The sequence below is a fragment of the Penicillium concentricum genome (genome assembly GCF_028827145.1).
Source record: "Penicillium concentricum strain IBT 3081 chromosome Unknown utg000003l_segment0_segment0, whole genome shotgun sequence".
NCBI classification, from domain to species: domain Eukaryota; kingdom Fungi; phylum Ascomycota; class Eurotiomycetes; order Eurotiales; family Aspergillaceae; genus Penicillium; species Penicillium concentricum.
The window spans coordinates 2,180,338-2,195,759 of NW_026622756.1; the positions used below are offsets into that span (position 1 = coordinate 2,180,338).

The following is a 15,422-nucleotide window of genomic DNA, read 5'->3' on the forward strand; positions in this document are numbered from 1 at the left end:
TTTCTTATCCTCATTTCTTCTCCCCAACCGGGGAGGTTCTCTTTAATCATGCCCCCTACTCCCCTTTGACTCAACTCTATTGCTTCTATTTTCGGTGTCTGGAAATGGGTAATTCGGCGCAACGCTGTTGAAAATTAAGCATAGACTCCTTTTGTACTTTTGGGTCCACACAATTATTTGCATTTGGGTTTGGTGGCCTGGATGGCCTTTTGTTTGTTTTTTTTGTTTTTTGGATATCTCTCGGCGCATACAATGCCACGGCGCCATTTAGCATTTTTCCTTTCTCTTTTTCTCTTCTCTTTCTATTTCTGATTGTAAAATTCTCAAAGATTCTGAAGATACCATGTTTTTTCTTTCGTCGTAAATTGCTCTAAATCCTCTCTAAAGACTTCTATTTTAGCTTCCATTTTATACTGCTCACCCGTGAAGCTTGAATTGCTCCAGGTTTTAGTTTCTATATCAGTCACAGCGCATCCTATAGCTTAGAGAACTACTTGTAAGAAAGGAATATGTAGACACAGAATGAAGTTCAATTTGATAGGAATGCATATTAAAGCCGTCAAATGACGACTGGAAGACTAGAACTGCCCAAATGAATCCACCAGCTAGTTGTCTTCCGTGTAACCACCACCAACAAATCGTTTCAACCCCTCGGGGATTCTGCTCTCTGATGTGAAGTAAAGAAATCGGCGCGGAGTCTTGGCAATCACCTCTTTTGGCTTATCGTCAACGATGATGTCGTGGAGTGTGTTAGCGGCGTAGACAGATTGCCGTCCACCAGCGCGGGCGTATCTCTCTTGGGGTTCTCCTTTGGAATTCTTGTACCTGATTCGAAAAGAGAGTCGGCTAGCTGGATCCGAGTCTAATGCATCAGTAGCATAGCACTTTGCATGCCGCTGACCAGGTGGATTCACTTCAACTTTTACCCAAATCGTGCCATCTCCGAGGTCCTCGTCCTTTAAAAAACTGATTCGACAGTAGCTGATACTGATGCAAAGATTGTGCCTGGATGGATTCAACTGGTAGGTATATTCTTTGTCGCGGAACTTGCCAACCTCCTGCTGCCAGACGTGTCCTCGAAACTTGAGTCTTTTTCCCCTCACATTTGGAACTTCTGGATCTAGAAGACCCAAATCAACTGCCCTTTTACAAAGGGGCTCTAGCTCCAAAATGTGACAGTCCTCGGGATCCGCATCTTGATCCGGATAGAGATCTGATGACGATAGAGGCTCTGAGGGGCCTCCCGAAGTTTCGCTTGAAATAAGCTGGCGGACCTTCTATAGAGTAACGGCTGTTCCCGGGTGCATGATATCCTGCAGGCCATCAATCTCTTGATCTCCCTCTAGGGGCTTCTCGGGCGGGAGGTTTTGGAGGGCTGTTTTGTAGGCTTCCTCCACTCTGCTGACGGCGTCTTGGATCACCTTCTTCACTTCCTGAAATGCCTTCTTGTCAAACGGCTCGTGGCATCTGACTCGCTTCGCATTTTTGATTACTGGATCCACTGGATCAAGAGGTCTCTTGGTAGATGCGTGGGTCCTGCAAGGTAACGAATGAAGAATCGTTAAGAATCCGCGTGTAAGAGATCCCGCGAGTTTCTCAATTTGTTCTAACAACTTTGTTGTTAATCCTTTCCGTTGCATCCAGAGTAATACGGATGTGTCGACATTTTCCAGGGTGATCTTCAGTCGACCAAGTCTTTCGTCTCTTGCAAACCGGAGAAGGGTTCCAATCAGAGTTACAGACTCAATTGAATAAGGCCGAATACACTCTTGCTGGAGACCTAGTAGGCTAACTGCAAATCGTATCCCCTCGCTAAGGCGAGTGCTTTCGTTCCCAATTTTTGACCAGATTTCGCAAGGAACCGGGGGGCAGCGAATTAATATTCTCTTTGGGTTTTGCATGAGATACATGGGGTATTGGAACCCCCGAAAGTTAAGCGTGAAACTTTTGAGGGAGGGTGCAATGGCCTTTTCTGCTCTTGGTCCACACACGAAGATGATTCTCAGTTGACTGCGAGCAATGAGCTGCTGGTGATGGCGGTGTATCTCGTCAATCAATCAATCAATCAATCAAAGTTCAATTAACCTGTTGCAGTCTAACTAGTTGCGTATGACTATGCAGGCGCTTCATCCAGCTGAAGCAAGAACTCGAAGCCAAAACGCCGAGCGGGATCTCTCCCAGAGAGTATATGCAGAGGCCGATTCATAAAGAGTGTGGAATCAGCCCATTCCCATAGATCAAACCCATACATAAGAAATAACCATATAATGATTGTCATGGAGTGCACCCTCCGCCCTCTCACTCTCTCACTCTCTCACTCTCTCACTCTCTCACTCTCTCACTCTCTCACTCTCTCACTCTCTCACTCTCTCACTCTCTCACTCTCTCACTCTCTCACTCTCTCTCTCTCTCTCTCACTCTCTCACTCTCTCACTCTCTCACTCTCTCACTCTCTCACTCTCTCACTCTCTCACTCTCTCACTCTCTCACTCTCTCACTCTCTCACTCTCTCACTCTCTCACTCTCTCACTCTCTCACTCTCTCACTCTCTCACTCTCTCACTCTCTCACTCTCTCACTCTCTCACTCTCTCACTCTCTCACTCTCTCACTCTCTCACTCTCTCACTCTCTCACTCTCTCACTCTCTCACTCTCTCACTCTCTCACTCTCTCACTCTCTCACTCTCTCACCTCTCACTCTCTCACTCTCTCACTCTCTCACTCTCTCACTCTCTCACTCTCTCACTCTCTCACTCTCTCACTCTCTCACTCTCTCACTCTCTCACTCTCTCACTCTCTCACTCTCTCACTCTCTCACTCTCTCACTCTCTCACTCTCTCACTCTCTCACTCTCTCACTCTCTCACTCTCTCACTTTTCTCTCCCCTGCCTCGGTTTCAATTAATGGTGACGCTGTCGTGGCTAGTTGACTGGCATGTTTGTCGACTTTGACTGAGTTCTCGTCTCCTAGTTAGCATCATTTATCGTTGTTAGCTAATACCCATCGTCTTCCACACCTAAATCCATTACCGCGAGGCCTGTCGGTTCGTCGTCGTCGTCGTCTTCCTCGATCCTAACGTGTTGAAACTACTGGAGGAGACCTGTTCGGTGTATAAAGTTGACCACGTAGCGGGTGGCCTACGGGTTCGACAAGATTTTATCGTAATCCATCTCGTTAATCCCAATACCCCACAATTGCTCCCACGATTTTGTACGCAGCACAACGTACTGCGGACACAACATTAGGATATGTCTTAGTGTTTGTGAGCCTTCGTCACAATTGCACCGGTCAGTCTCGGCTGCCTTGATTTTGAACAAGAAGTGTCGGAGGCCGATTCGCATTATGCGCATCTGGATCAAGATCGCACACTACGGCTTCGACAGGCCTTCGTATAAACGAAGGGTCTTCTTGTTTGGCGCCTATACCAAGCGCTTTGTAGGCGCGGAGGTTGTCTCTCGCTCCCACTGCTTCTCCCACCTCTCTGGTTCGTTGCCGTACCGCTCTCTTAGCAGCTGCGGCGAAGTGGCGGTGGTATCACGTGATATGTCCTCATATCTGAAAATGTATGGGGGAACGGTAGCATGGCTAGGTAGTGAGGTAGTGTTTACTCGACCTTATTCGGTTATTTATACCAAATAGCCCCTACTACCTGGCTAGGGTAATTATTGGCAAGAATAAAAAAAATTTAGAAGATATTGAACCCCTGGCGAGGGTCGAACTCGCAACCTTACGATGGCTGATTAATCAGGTAGCTGGAGAGAGAGTTAGTGAAATTCAAATCGAGTTTCGAGGGGTGAGGGGAGACATACAAGTCGTACGCGCTACCATTGCGCTACAGGGGCTCCTGTTGATACTGCAGGATGTTCATTTATTTATATTAATCAACACTTTTGAGTTAATACGCCCAAGACATATTGCAGTTGGTATGTGTGCTGGGCTTTAGAACTCGCATGGGGGCGAGAAAATAATTTTATATATTAATAACTAGACAACTATACTTATAACCGTGCCAAGCGCCCAGCACCACACCCAATGGTATTATAGTGGATTGATTAAACATGAATGGAATAGACTGCCTTTATAACAAATATATATCTCTCTCACTTTAAATTTTCCCCAACTAGTTCGAGTATTGAAATTTTGCATATTGCCTGGGACGTGCTTAAGTATATTTTTTATTAGCAATTCATACAAAATATACATAATTTATATATTTGTGATCTAGTGGGAGATTGTGATGCTCTGGGGTGCATTAACACTGGATGTGGTGTTAGGCGCTTGGCACGTGTGTGGTATGAAAGAAAAGGGAAATATGGCTCCCACTACTATGCGCCTACTCCTGTCCTCTCATTTATGCAAGCGGGAGTTATGTAAGCAGTTAGTGCAAGTTAACCAACTAGCGTTTTGGAGGTTACAAGTGGTAGATGGTTTATAAATTGACAATACACACCTCTACAGCTCTCTTGGTTGACTCCTTGGTTTGCTGTCCCGGTTCGCTCCGTATGCCATGGGGGGTATGAAGCTGCATCACGGCTGCCGAATCGACCCGTATGCCAGAGAGCATACTGCCCTGAACGTTCCCCTCTTCACTAGGTACATAGATAGGTATCAGCCGGGGATTGTGTTGAGCTTCAGAATTAGATTATATAAGGAAAACGGCATTCTACCCAAGGTATAAAGGTATAATCTTAACATCATCTTAGACATGAGATCCAACCGGTGGTTGAAAAGTCTGGCAGATTCCGCAAATTGTAAGCGTAAATTCAATTGGAGAATCCATCATGCAATTGATAGAATCTATTCATCTAGTACACAGGAATCTTGTACGCATCCAAATAATAATCAAAATTATCAATAGATTCCTGGCTGTGAACACACTGGAACTTCTTTCCATTCGCAGTCCACAGTGGGCGAAGAGGCCAGCGACACATTGTTTCAACCTCACCAGACCCAGCGAGTGTCGCCGGCGCCTTGCCATTCTCAACCCAGTCAACGAGAGTCTGCAGAGTTGTCTGCGGCCATGGCGCACCGGGTTGGTACTCGTTGGTGCCACAGTGTCCCACGCCTGGAATGAGAAACAGTCGATAGAAGTCATCGACAGCGGCTGCACCTGCACTATATGACTCGCCGGGGAACATAACCTCCCTGACGGAGTTCCAGTAGCGGACGGAAGAAGCTGTGGGAATCGAGTAGTCTTGCTCTCCGTGGACATGGATGACTTTTCCACCGGCGGCTTGGAACTCCGACAAGTCTGGGTACGTCGTTTGGAAGATGTCTCCGTACTTCTTTTGGGAAAATATCATCCATTCCTTAAGGGTATCGTAGGTCACGCCATCCAAACTGGGAATGTTGGTCTCTTGCAAAAGATCAATAAACAAGCCAATCCACATGCCACCTAGACCACTTATGTCGAGCTTCCAGCTGTCGGTGGAGGAATCATATGCGCTTCGAAGATCGTCGAAAGTAGAACCGGGCTGGTAGCTGAAATAAACGCGCTTGCCATCGGAGTCGAGAAGACCATTCCAATAGGTCTTGATGACTTCGATCGCTTTGGCAGATACCTTGCCTGTCTGTGCAGGTGTGGCGTCCGCGAAGGGGGAACCACTGACGGCAGGACACGAGTAAGAAGCGCCCAGGATGGAATCCCAATTTAGATTCTTCAAACACAAGTCAGACCGCGATACAATACCGTCGGTCTTGCCATCCAGGGGATCGCAGCTTGCGACGGTCATATTCATAATCTTCTCGAGCTCACAGCTGGGTGAGTAGTAGTCAAGCGTTTTCTGGATGACGTTTCCGGTCAAATGATTGGTCTGCTGTTGCGCCCACCGGAAGGCTGGAGCGCCGGCGACTACACCATCAAACTGATCAGGGAACCGTTGGACCTGGCTCCATCCCTCGCGGCCTCCCTCGGAGCAACCCTGGTAGTAGGAGTAAATCTTTTCGCTGGAGGGTACGTTATAAATATTTCTTGTCAGCTGTTTGCCCAATACCGCGAGCTCATGCTGGGCTTGGTAGCCTGTTCCTGATGTTAGCTGACTCTTAAGCTGTGAGTCTCGGAAGTATGAAGATCTCACCAAACATGTACGTTGCCTGCCAATTGATAGTTCCATTTTCCAAGAGAGCAACGGAACTGAATTGGGTATTGAAGCTTCCAAATCCTCCATCGGTCAAACCTCCAACACTTTGTACAATTTATTAGTCAAACCATTCAGGCCACCAAATTTAAACGAGCAAGCACCCACCCGCCAGCGATAACACCAGTTGGGATAGACGAGGATCCCGAGTTGATAGCCCAGCCACCTCCACCTGTGGACACATATCTGTTCTTAAACTGCCCTGGAGCTGGAAGCCAGTATTGCACATGAACAATATCCCCGTCAATACCGTCATGAGAGTAGGCAAAAGTTACATTGCAGTAATCGAAGGTCGAGGTAGGGTAGAAGATGTTGCTAGCGGTGAAATTGGTGACAAGACTCGTGGAAATCGAGGAGGGGTCAACGGTGACACCATGAATGGCATCTACTGGCAACGCCTTCTTCGCATATGCGGTGGTACAGATGTCACTCAGTGAAGTTGTAGCGGAAGCTGAGGCCAGCACAAGCGTATAAGCCCATAGAGAATACCGCATGATATTTTGCCGGTTTCTCATGTATATCGAGGGAGAATAAGGAAATAACGATAGAGGAAATATACTCTTTTTATCTATAGCAGTGACAAGCAGTCCTGAAACCGGGATAATCTCGTGTGGGCATTGGGGGTAAATATTATGCCGCTACTCTCCACAGACCTGTGGGGAAGGTTACTAGTTATCAACTTTCCACGAATACAAATGATTCTTGAATTCTTCAAGTCTGATCTACATAACTTGCTTTATCAGAAGCTTGATGCTCCACAAATCTCCACTCCAGGGCTATCGGGTCAGATGGCTCCCGAGGTGTGTAGGTCAGTCCACTGGCAACACATCTAGTAGTTCTGTCGTATGTACGTACGTATACTCGCTGGTTTGTATATTCAAGATCTTATTATTTTAATCTTGGAAGGTGGTTTAGTTCTGCTAGCCTTAGGCAGGTAAGATACAGCCTTTCATACTATTCAAATTTTCCATCTCCACTTTCTAAGGTGGGTTTAATTAGAATTTATAGATTCGCATATATTGCTGTATTTTGATACCTTCGATGGTGTAAGTAAAACTAGGCAAGGCCGTATGCTCAGTGAAGTCATAGGAGACACGACAAACAGCCTGGACCTCGTTGACGACGCGGGTATAAACCTTGGTCAGGAATTTATAGCTGAAGGGGTAGGGAGTGGTGGTCATAAAGTCATTGGTGGAGATGGAAAGGAGGAGGATGAAGTTGGAATATACACGCTTGTCATCTATGACACCGATGGTGCGGGATGGGTCTAGAGCGGCGTATGCCTGGCCGATATCATCGTAGAGACCGGCTTCGCGGATCATACCGATGAAGATGGGGCCGGCGTGGCCGGCAGCGTTGACCTTCTCCTTGGTGACCTCGCTCAAGACACTAATAGAAAGACTGAGGCATAGGCCCTCGAATTTTGAGACCCGAGGACTTACCAGGGTAGAAATTGCCCCACAAGAACCGAGCTGAGACATCGATGAACTTGCCACCAATGAACTTGCGCGGCGCTTCTGCTCGGGGTCGTGGACACCCTTGGGCCCAGCAAGAAACTCGGAAATATCAATGACGGTAAGGCTGATATCGAGCTGCTCCTAGAGAAAATCCTTGACGAGGTCTCATCTACGTTAAAGCACCGAATGCAGTTTCGGGAAATGAGTGACGGAGTACGGCGGCGAAAAGAGGATTACAGCTTAGCAGACGCAAATGACTTGTGTTGGTGAAATGCTCTCTTATTCGAATAATAGTGGTCCGTTCAACCGCCAGGTCAGAATGGCTTTTGCTCCGAGGAATAGCCGGGAGGACTGCATCATGAAGGCCGTGATCTATCTACTTCTATTCTATCATGTATCAAGTCGTGACCCTAGAAAACCCTAGGCAGAATAGGATATTTTCATAAGGTTCATAGAAACAGCCAATCAGACACTGGTATCACCGTTTGATCCCCACTCCCGTCAACTACCCTTTTCGGACGTGACTATTGCCACAGTTCTGAGATTGGAATAACAACACTGCATCCACTATATACTACCTTAGGAACTTGAAGGGAGAGGGGCCAAGGGGCAGTGAGAATCCATCGAATTACTCTCCAAAATAAAGCGACGTTAGCAAGAGATTGCAGTGGCTCGAAGAAAATTTGATCAAGCTAAGTTCGCCTTCGGATATGCCCCGATTTACTATATTATATGAGGCTATCCTCCCCGTCCTTTTTTTGCTGTGTTACTTTCAAAGAAATTCACAGATTTCTTCGCCTACTTTATCGTCTTACGCTTAGCTCGCAACAATCAGGTACATCTCCAGTATCATTACACCATTCATTCTTAGTCATGAGCGGGACACAAGAGGCACAAAAGTTACTGCAGAATGCGCATGTAGCCCCGGAGATATTCGAACTACGTCCTGATTATCGCGCTCTCTTGATGGTGGTAGAGGGTATTCCTCCAGGCCCAAGTGATGAGTTCAGCGAGGCCCTTTTGAGGGAGGCTGAAAATTCCGTCAAGGACAAGCTATCCAATTGTTCTGTTACCGAACTTCCACACATTGCCGCATGGCGCGAGGCTTACAAAGCCTTCGGGGCTAAGCCCCAAAAAATGCGCAACAGCCTCGAGGCTCTGACTCGTCGCGCGCAGGATGGCTTGCCACGAGTCAACCGGCTGACCGACATCTACAATGCTATCTCCGTCAAGTATCAGATCCCATTTGGGGGTGAGGACCTTGACAAATACGACGGATCGCCTGTCCTGGTTCGTGCCACTGGTAATGAGGAGTTCGAGACTTTTTCTGGCGGGAAACCCCAAACGGAACTTGCAGCGCCAGGGGAGCCAGTTTGGCGAGACAATAGCGGCATCACTTGCCGTCGTTGGAATTGGCGACAGGGCCCACGGACTGCCTTGACCGATGATACCTCGCGTGTTTTGTTCATCCTCGATGCACTAGAGCCGCTCACAGACGATGCTCTGGTTCAAGCTGCCGACGAGCTTGCTTCGGCTTTGAAAAGCCTGTCCCCAGGGGTGCAATCAGTGTGTCGAATCATTGGCCCTTCGATGTGATGTCTCCATGATGACTACCTCTGTGGTGTGGCATCTGCGTGTTAATGACAGTACCTGTGTTTTTATGTGGAGCCAAAGTTGTAAGAAGCAAGATGATTGATTTAAGACTGCTGGGGTGGAGCATACCAGATATGTATATTATATTCAGAAACAAATATATTGTGTGTACTAGCTGATTAGGTTCATAAGAATAGCCAAGCAGACACTCACAATTCAATGGCCTTAAAGGCAAACCTCGGACATTCTTCGTGTAAAAGGTGCTCTTAGACGTCGTTCATTCTGTATCGTTGGCTCAACTAGGATTGGACGAACTATTTAGCTGTTGTCAAGGTCAGAATATCACCCGCATAAAGTTCCCGAGGGGGATCCGTAAATTGCAGCCCGTTGATTGATCTGCTCTAAGGCCTTGGTAGTGGGTCCAGAACAATCGCATATGTACTATGTATCGGTTAAGCTGTATCGGTGTTAGCCGGTTTCAAGAATACATGTAGGGAAGATTTATGAATTCTGTGACGTCTTAGCAATAGTTAAACTTTACTCAAATCTGAGCGCCACAGTTAAAAAAGCTTAGTATTAGATGGGATACAACTCTCTCTGCAAGCTTTTGCCACCATTTATCGGTATGATCTTGCGTCATTCGATCACCGGAACTGTGCTATTCCACTCTTATTGCTAAAATCTAGATCGGGCGACTGTTAATCCCATTGTTAAGCGCCCAATGAGGATGTGTTATCCTTGACAACGTGAGCTATTTACTCTGAAGGAGTTTGGTACTCAATTGAGTTGCGATGGAGATCTTCGAATAGCTTCCCTTAGAGCTTAATATAGATAGGAACCGGCTTTGGCTTTCTTATCTTACATCAGACATAGCTTATAGAATGTACTAGATATAGCCGTTTCCGACTGGGCTTATCATTATCTTCCCGGAGACTTTCTGAGTCTGAGGCGAAGACCAACTAAAAATGGCTCATTTATAGTACATATGCTGAGACTGACGTGGTATAAGACGTAAAATACCTCAAATATGACGTCGGGTCCTATGTATACACGGAACTTGTACCCAGCTACATGGTGCATACTAGTCATCATCAATTGCTATATAAGGGCCGATAACTTCTGATAAGGATAGATATCAATCAACTTGATCTAACAACAAATGACCTCCTGCTGGACAAGAATTACTCAAGGAATAATCCCACAACTTCAAAGCTCCAACAGCGTCATATATATGTTTACACATCATGGCAGAGACGCATAGCAATAGCAGAACTATGCGATCAGTCATTTTTGATGGCCACCCGCTCAAGATTCATGTCCGCGATGTTCCGAAGGCAAAAGTCGCCAGGCAAACTGATGCCGTGGTTCGGGTCACTTCAGCCGCTATCTGCGGCTCCGACCTGCACAACTACCACGGCGTCTTTGGTAGCAACCGGGTTCCTTATCCTATTGGACATGAGGCCATGGGTATCGTCGAGAAGATCGGAGCAGATGTTGATTCTGTGAAGGTTGGGGCTCGGGTCATTATCCCTGACATTCCTGATGGCGTTGGGCTGGATTTAGAACCAGCAACCTACCCTGCAGTTGCATTGTATGGACAGGGATCCGACTTTGGCAATTTGGGAGGCTGCCAAGGTACGATTGAGCGCTGCATAATCATGTCTTTTTATTACAAGACCTGTGTCTGACTGACCACGCCATTCTCAACAGCCGAATTCGTCCGTGTTCCACTTGCGGACAAGTCCTTGATCATTCTCGATAAGGAATTTGATGAGATCGAGGATAAGGATCTGGTTGTTCTTTCAGATATCTTCCCTACTGCTTGGATGGGGGTCACCTGGTCGGGCTTCCAGGCCGGAGATAAGATCGCGATCTTTGGGGCAGGCCCAGTCGGACTTCTTGCTGCGTACTCTGCAATTCTCCGTGGGGCCTCTCGTGTGTATTCCGTTGACTCTGTAGAAAAGCGACTCGAACTCGCAGCGTCCATTGGAGCCATTCCGATCAACTTCACGAAGGGCGAACCGTCAGCGCAGATTCTGGCCCGGGAACCGGGTGGCGTTCAGCGCACCGTAGATTGTGTTGGGGAGGAATGCGTCAACGAAAAATTGAAGCCCGATCAGTCCTTTGTTATTACGCAGGCAATTAAGTGCACCAGCGTGGGTGGTGGTTTGGGGGTTGTCGGGGTACACTTTGCTCAACCGAGTTCCAAAGGGGTTGAACGGGGCGACACCATCTCACCAAATATGGTATTCCCTATCACGCTTTTCTGGGAGAAAAACTTGAGCATTCGTGGCGGTATAGTGGACAGCAAATTATTTGTTGAGCCACTGCTGGAACTTGTGAAAAGTGGCATAGCTAACCCTGGTTTCATCTTCTCCAGCATCATTGATATCGAAGAGGCACCAAAGGCATACCAACGATTCTCTGATCACCTGGAGACAAAAGTCATGATAAAATTCTGCTAGGGTATAAGTGCAGGAGCCGGGTGAAAGGAATATGTGATGGTTTATATGATGGGTGGAGGGTTTAGTGCTCAAAGTGTTTATTGAACACCCTACATTTTCTGAGTGACCAGTTGTTCAAAACTGAGGTATCGAATTTTCGCCAGCTGCCATTTAGTTCTTTTACCACACGTATCCAAGCTTCTAACTAGTCGCTCTATATATTTAGCAAAATCTTCTATGCAGTAAACCTTCACAAGCCCTCTTTCACATCAGTCGTATATCCGTGCTGCATAAGATACTCGCTGAGCTCCTTATCTTCCTTTTCCAGATCCAAATCTCTACTTTCAGGTAACAAGTAGTAGACCATCATGCCGAGGATAGCGACACCTCCAGCTAAGTAAAAGGTGGAGCTGTTACCGGCACGGTCCTGCAGGGGGGCAAAGCACTGAGTGCCAACAGCAGCACCAGTTCTACCGAAGGCTGTTGCGACACTATATCCCATGGACCGCATGGCAGTGGGGAAAGACTCAGAAGATATTAGCCCAATGGTAGCACCGGGTCCCATATGGCCAAATGCTTGCAAAAGACCATATAGAACAACGAAGGCCGGAATATTTTGAGAAAGCTTCGAGTATGTGCCACCGATAAAGAAACCAAGCACAACGTATCCAGCGAAGCCCAAAATTCCAGTCCAGCGACGTCCAATCGCATTTGTAAGCCAGGCCCCCAACACAACGCCTGGAACTGGCAAGGCCGCCAAAATTACCTGCCAAATAGCTGTTGTCCGGACATTGCGGTCTGTCACCAAAGAGGAGATGATCGTGCTGGACATGATGCTGTTGGGGAAATTGATGAAATCATATAAAAAGAAGGCTACTGATGTAGTCAATAGTCTCCACCAATAACGCCGTGCAAGAAGGAGGCAAAGGCGCCACGACTTCCGCTGCCGCTTGAAATTGGAATTGTGGAACAGAGACGAGTCCACCATGAACAGTCTCAAAACTATAATTGAAACTGGAAGGAGAGTGGCAATGGAGTAAATGACGTGGAAGGCGATAACAAGGTTGTTGTCCGTGGCAATGAGCGTGATCAAATAGATTATCATCAAAATTGGACCCGCTAGCGTGGCCATCAAAGTCGTAAAGGAGACAAAAATTGGTCCTCTGTATTTGCGCATGATCTATAAAACATGAGAATAGATCCAACTCAGGGAACGGCTAAATGCTTACCCAGTCCGATTCTTCAATGCCAGCAGCGGCACTAGGAGGATATTCACCTCCAACACCAAACCCAACAATTCCACGAACTACTACAAAATACCACAGCATATTGCTCGAGGGATGCACCTGTAGAGCCAGTGCCGCCATCAAGGTACCGATTGCGACCAGGGAGGACGTGAAGAGCAATCCGGCGCGTCGTGAAAACATATCAGAGGTGTATCCGAAAACAACAACACCAAGGATCGCTCCGACGATGACTGAGTTGCTCATGCGGGTCTTCATATCGGAGGAAAATCCATCAGCCCCAAGTACCTGCTTGAAAATGACATTTGTGGGATTGGCGAGGGTGTTTTGAAAGCCATCGCTAAAGTTGGCGATATACTAGGCGAGTTAACAGGTGAATTTCGAGTCTGTCAATATTAGACTCACACAACTGATGATGGTGATATTACTCTGCCATATGCTGGGACGATATGAGTGTGTCACTTCTTCAACATTCCCACTGACAACAATGTTGGCATTTTTCGTCTCATCTTGTGGGGGGTTGCACGGTGTCCCACTTTCAGCGGCTGCCATCTTTCAATTTTTGGGGGTAATCGATGCTTTCACACTATTTGAATGCAAAAGAAGACATGCTTATCTTTATAGTTGATATTGCCGACGCGATCTTGGAAGATAAAACAGATCCTCAGTCAACGTCCGAATCTCGCCCAGTCTTGAATTTTTGGCTGTCCGCGGAGATAAGCATTGTGGATTTGTGTTAAGCTTTGATAAGATCGTGATAAATCTAGCGCTCGTGAATTAGAAGGCAAGGGCTAGGTGGGAATCAATCAGCGAGGCATTTTATGTACAGTATAGTTGAAAATAACTGACGCTTCAAACCATCTACTATCTTTAGTGTTAAAATCCTACACACCCGTGGTAAGAAAGCTTGTGTAAGCGGACAAAACTCTAAATATTTTACATTGGCAGTCTCATCAAGCTACAGCCCCATGCAAGCTTCAACCTCCAATCACTCAACCTCAACCTTCTTAACCTCAAAATCATCAGACTCTATCTTTGGCACCTCGACAACAAGAACACCATCCTCCAACTTGGCCGAAATCGCATCTGCATCTACCTTTGGGGGATTTGCCCGACTGCCCAATCGCACTTTGCGCTCAAACGTCCCACCCTTGCGCTCATCTAACACAATTGTCTTGACCAGGTCCTCAGAGCCAGGTCGGCTGATCAAACCGGTAATGCTGAGTTCCACCCTCTTCGAATCCCAGTTAACCTCGATATCTTCCCTCTTCGCGCCAGGGAGCGGCACGTGAATCACAAACGCCCCAGCAGTGTTGAATACATCAACCTCGGGAATGTATTTGTCGGATCGAGTAGGCAGGCGTGTCCAGGGTGTTTGTTGCATGAATCCCCATGGACCGTGGGACGCGTGAGGCTCTCCGAAGCTGCCCAATTATTGTCTACTTGGTCAACCTTGTTGGCCGCTGGGGAACGGACAGGACTGCTGAGGGAAGGGAGTCGCATCATAAGAGTTACCCGAGTTTTTGGAAGGTTGTTGGGGGAATGGACCTGCACTATACAGCCCACCCTGAAACACACAAGGTTCACGAGAAAAGGGAGGCTTGGAATGGTCAATATTTCCCCATGGGAAGGAGCGGAACTGTCCCCACGGGGCCGCCTCCGGATAGCCGTACGGTTTATGGCCATCAGCCGATCCAGAGTAGGGGTATGGCTTGCAATGGGGCGGTTGGTGATTGTCGTCATCAAAGGGGGCAGGAGAAGGCTTCCTACCATCCGAAGGACCGAAATAGGCATGGGGCTGATGCCATGGAATATGAGGCTGCTGGGCCTGGCCCGGGACAGGGTATGGCTTGCGGGAAGCGGAGGTATTACCGATTTCGTTGGCCTTGTTGCCTTGATTATTGTTGTTGGATTGGGCCCATGAAGATATGTAGGGATGGTCTGGGCGACCGCCTTGACCGTTACCAGACTGGAAAGGCCATGGGCTGGGATAAGGGTGATCACCTTCGCCGTGAAGAGGGAAGAAAGGGTGAGATGCGCCCTGTTCTTCCGCGTTGGTAGCAGGGTCACAGGATGGAGTGTTCTGGTTGAGATCAGGGACGAACATGCTTCAAGTTGAAATGAAAACTCGACTGGAGTTTGTTGATAGAGCAATGTAGGAAGTACAGCTGTATGTTGTAGGCTTGGTGAATGATGAGAATGTTTTTATGGCTACTGGCGAGATGTGGGGGGGGGAGAGAAATCATTATTATTCAATCTAGGAAAAAGCAGGGTATTTATATCCTGATGTTAGATAAATAATCTACTCATCTGCAAGCAAACAATGAGAGACGGGATCATCTAACAGATGTAAGACGATACGAGAGCTGCCTTTTATATAGAGTGTTTCCAACCAGGCAGCCACGATATGAAAAGCTGTTGTATGGAGTAGCTAGGTAGCACGTGTGCATAGCAATTTAACTTTGCCACGATGTGGTACGGAAGTACGGATCTAATCTGTGGCACAACTTTGGCTTTCGGGAGTATCCAAGCCAATCATAGAGAGATC

At 47.3% G+C, this 15,422-nt stretch overlaps 6 protein-coding genes across 6 annotated transcripts, besides 1 other annotated feature; 2 read left to right on the forward strand and 4 right to left on the reverse strand.

The window, feature by feature from the left end:
- Window positions 1–3,504: 3,504 nt before the first annotated feature.
- Window positions 3,505–3,552: a sequence feature (Short protein (N7517_008661, KAJ5365775.1) was converted to a misc_feature.).
- Window positions 3,553–4,804: 1,252 nt separating this feature from the next.
- Window positions 4,805–6,651, reverse strand: N7517_008662 (putative tannase; the record flags this gene model as incomplete). The annotated part of the gene is made up of 3 exons (XM_056726391.1): window positions 4,805–6,018; window positions 6,077–6,183; window positions 6,245–6,651. The coding sequence occupies 3 exons, from the start codon at window positions 6,649–6,651 to the stop codon at window positions 4,805–4,807; spliced, it is 1,728 nt and encodes a 575-aa protein (XP_056577242.1).
- A 480-nt stretch (window positions 6,652–7,131) lies between these two features.
- Window positions 7,132–7,617, reverse strand: N7517_008663 (uncharacterized protein; the record flags this gene model as incomplete). The annotated part of the gene is made up of 1 exon (XM_056726392.1): window positions 7,132–7,617. The coding sequence occupies one exon, from the start codon at window positions 7,615–7,617 to the stop codon at window positions 7,132–7,134; it is 486 nt and encodes a 161-aa protein (XP_056577243.1).
- Window positions 7,618–8,466: 849 nt separating this feature from the next.
- Window positions 8,467–9,189, forward strand: N7517_008664 (B3/B4 domain-containing protein; the record flags this gene model as incomplete). Its single annotated transcript, XM_056726393.1, has 1 exon — window positions 8,467–9,189. One exon carries the CDS (start codon window positions 8,467–8,469, stop codon window positions 9,187–9,189), a length of 723 nt encoding a protein of 240 aa, XP_056577244.1.
- Window positions 9,190–10,430: 1,241 nt separating this feature from the next.
- Window positions 10,431–11,651, forward strand: N7517_008665 (glutathione-independent formaldehyde dehydrogenase; the record flags this gene model as incomplete). The annotated part of the gene is made up of 2 exons (XM_056726394.1): window positions 10,431–10,821; window positions 10,897–11,651. The coding sequence occupies 2 exons, from the start codon at window positions 10,431–10,433 to the stop codon at window positions 11,649–11,651; spliced, it is 1,146 nt and encodes a 381-aa protein (XP_056577245.1).
- Window positions 11,652–11,880: 229 nt separating this feature from the next.
- Window positions 11,881–13,426, reverse strand: N7517_008666 (Major facilitator superfamily domain general substrate transporter; the record flags this gene model as incomplete). Its single annotated transcript, XM_056726395.1, has 3 exons — window positions 11,881–12,810; window positions 12,860–13,231; window positions 13,280–13,426. 3 exons carry the CDS (start codon window positions 13,424–13,426, stop codon window positions 11,881–11,883), a joined length of 1,449 nt encoding a protein of 482 aa, XP_056577246.1.
- A 436-nt stretch (window positions 13,427–13,862) lies between these two features.
- N7517_008667 (Hsp20/alpha crystallin family protein) lies at window positions 13,863–14,981 on the reverse strand (the record flags this gene model as incomplete). Its single annotated transcript, XM_056726396.1, has 2 exons — window positions 13,863–14,298; window positions 14,356–14,981. 2 exons carry the CDS (start codon window positions 14,979–14,981, stop codon window positions 13,863–13,865), a joined length of 1,062 nt encoding a protein of 353 aa, XP_056577247.1.
- Between the last annotated feature and the right edge of the window lie 441 nt (window positions 14,982–15,422).